Source organism: Cyprinodon variegatus, unplaced genomic scaffold (genome assembly GCF_000732505.1).
Source record: "Cyprinodon variegatus isolate N-32 unplaced genomic scaffold, C_variegatus-1.0 Scaffold104, whole genome shotgun sequence".
NCBI classification, from domain to species: Eukaryota; Metazoa; Chordata; class Actinopteri; order Cyprinodontiformes; family Cyprinodontidae; genus Cyprinodon; species Cyprinodon variegatus.
Genome location: NW_015150557.1, coordinates 103117 through 106137, shown reverse-complemented (window position 1 = coordinate 106137; position 3021 = coordinate 103117). Strand labels below are relative to the sequence as shown.

Genomic DNA, 3021 nt, shown 5'->3' with positions numbered 1-3021 from the left:
AGTGATCAAATGTAAACAGTGTGGGAGAAAATGTCTGTATAGCCTTTCCTGTTATACACAATTCATATCTTTTATTCACTCTGTATCAACAAGGACATTGAAGAGTATTTTTTCTCAACATGATCCATGCCAACTTTCTATGGTCTGTTCATGAGTAAAAAAAAAAAAAAAAAGGATTTTTGAGTTCTGAATTTGGCGGTCACTTATGATGTGTAGTCAAGCTAAAAATATTATGCTCTTTTGAATCACCTGATTTCTTGGAGCCTATATATTCAAAGCTCTAGAAATAACATGACGTAAAAAAAAAAATAAATAAATAAAAATCCTCACCTTTCCATACCTAAGAACATTAAGCACTGAGAAAATAATAAATGGGTTAATCTATTCCAGAGTTATTTATGTACAATCATCATATGAGTCAGCTTTTCTTTCTGTTTACAGAGTCAAACATAATAAGATCTGCTGCCTTTTTTTTTACAAGATACTTTCAATAAAATCATGTAGAAAATCAAGTGTTCTTAAAAATACATTTATGAATTTTGTCTTGTGTTCATTTTTTCAACTAATCTAGTAAAAAATATCACTTTATTATATGGTTTCTAAACAAGTTGTAGAAATTCTATTATTGAAAGTCTTTTCTATCAGAAGTTTTTGAAGACATACTAGTTACATTAAAACGTGTAAATGTCAAAGTCCTGAAAAATTAATATTAGTCTGCTGAAATGTTTAGATTGATGGAAAATCAATTCACCATCCTCTACTTTTGCTTCTAAGCTGGACAAAAACATGCAATAGAAATGCTCTACTGTAATTAGTATTCTACTGCAGGTTTTAGAGAAAAAAAATGACAGACAGCTCGGGCCAATAAAGAATCGCGTTGCAGATAGTGGCATTGATTTAATGTCTTAGAGAAGTGCTTAGTATGACCGTGGCGTTTAAGATATTAAGTTCTTCACAACAACAGTGTGTTGTTAAAGATGTAGCGGTCAGGTTGTAGGTTAAGTCTGACTATTTAGTCGCTTAACTTAGTAATTGTTGTTTGAAGGACCTAATATAAACAAAATCTGCAGTTACACAAATATTATGAATAGTAAACATCTATTAGCTTCCTTTGTCTGGTGTTTTTTTTTTTTTTTTAAATCTCATCTATTCGTATCCTTAGGCTTAAGACTATAAAAAAATTCGGAATTTGTTTATTCTTTTAAATTTACAACCTTTACCTGTAATGAAAGATGTTGGATTTAGAAATTCTGACAGCCCTTTGAAATCTTAAGATGTCATGAAAAATTGTACATTCTGCAGATATGCAGAGACTTTTAATGGTAGCCATCCGAATCATGCTTACTGTAAATACAGGATGCTAAACAGATTAAAATGTGAATTTCTTAAAATGTGGATTATTTTTCCTCGCTTTATATCCAACAGTGATATCCTCTGCTCCTCACATAGAAAAATAGGATAAGATACATTTAATGATGTTTCCCACATCTTCTTCTGATAATGAGATGATATTTTATTAATGAGCAGTTATCCTTTATCCTGAACAGTCATTTTGCCCAAGCTAATATCTGAGAGCTGAGGAAAAGGGGATTCAATTTATATATACATCATTTAAAACATATTTGTACTTTTTATATTAATAGCTAAAAGGTTAGGGTTGTCTGCGAGAATTTAATCAACTACTTAGATTTTAAATCAGTTCAGTATCTATACAGCTTTTTTTGTGCTATAATTTGACTTACCATTCAACAAGTATTAGTCTCACAATAGCAAATTAAATATTTTAAAGCCTTTATTATTCCGAAATTGAGATCACAGTAGTAGAAATAATGTAAAATGGCTTTAAGCCTATTATAACTGAAGACAATCAACTGTTTGACATGAGCAGTTAAAGATTACTTACAGGTTGTAAGGCCAGCAGAAGTTCATTGAGAGGATTGGTCAGGTTGGTGCCAAAGATTATGAAACCATAGCTGATCCCAGCAGAGTGCAGAGCTTTATCCAAACTGAACACAAAACAAAAATATCAGTGCATAATTTCATTTTGAAATTAAACAGAAAAAAAACATCAGAAAAAAATTGTAATTTTCTGGTCATAAACCAATATCTATTTGGCAATGTAATTTAAATGTAAAGAATTATGCTTTGTTAAACTGTTACTTACTTTGAAATAAATAGGGAAATAGTGAACAACAATGCGACCAGGATAAAGAAAACCCCCAGTATTATCTGCAAAGAGATGACAGTTAAAATGTATACAACATAATCACAGAATGCAAATGACTAATGCGTAAACTCCTGCCAGGTCAAAGAGAGACCATATGGCATCTAGTACCTCAGGTCAGCACTGGTGCCCAAAGCAACAGTGGGGAAATTTTGGCACAGCGATTTAAAAGGATTGGTCAGGTAGGCAGATTGTATCCACAGAGGCAAAGAGTGGATGAAAGCTGAATATCAAATGAATCGAACGATCTGAAATCCTTTAAGATGGCTTTTAAAATGACATACAATCAAAGATGGGTAAAGATAAATATATTTTGTTTACAAAGTTCAATGTGGTTACAAAAAAATAATAAAATCACACAAAATTCCTCAATAGACAAGACCTTTATTAACCAATGGAGGCCTAGATTTGGAGTCAACACCAAATTCAAGTTGAAAAACACACTACAGGCTGATCTAAGTTTGATTTAATGTCCTTTAAACAGGTCAAAATGAGGCACAACATAGTGTGTGGCCTCCACATGCCTGTATGACCTCCCTACAACGACTAGGGTTGGGAATTGAAAAGATTTTCACGATTCCGATTCCCTTTTCGATTCTATGAAACGATTCGATTCTTTATCGATTCTTTTTTCGATTCCAATTTGGGGGATAAAGGAGAACAAACAGTTTGATTATCAGCATCAACTTTGTTTACTTAACTATTGCAAAATCTTACAAACTCAACAAGATCAAGATGTCCACAGGAAATGTGAAACTGGAGTAACATCTGTGTTTAAATGAAAAATGAATACAAGA

The 3021-nt window shown here is 32.0% G+C and overlaps 1 protein-coding gene across 1 annotated transcript in view; it reads right to left on the bottom strand.

The window, feature by feature from the left end:
• The window catches only part of lmbrd1 (LMBR1 domain containing 1), an 80274-nt gene that overhangs the window by 30400 nt on the left and 46853 nt on the right, over positions 1-3021 (bottom strand). Inside the window, exons 10-11 of the mRNA XM_015374484.1 lie at positions 2165-2229; positions 1904-2006 (exon numbers count right to left, since the gene is read on the bottom strand). Of these exons, the coding sequence (XP_015229970.1) occupies positions 1904-2006; positions 2165-2229 (168 nt within the window). The remainder of the gene's footprint in view (positions 1-1903; positions 2007-2164; positions 2230-3021) is intronic.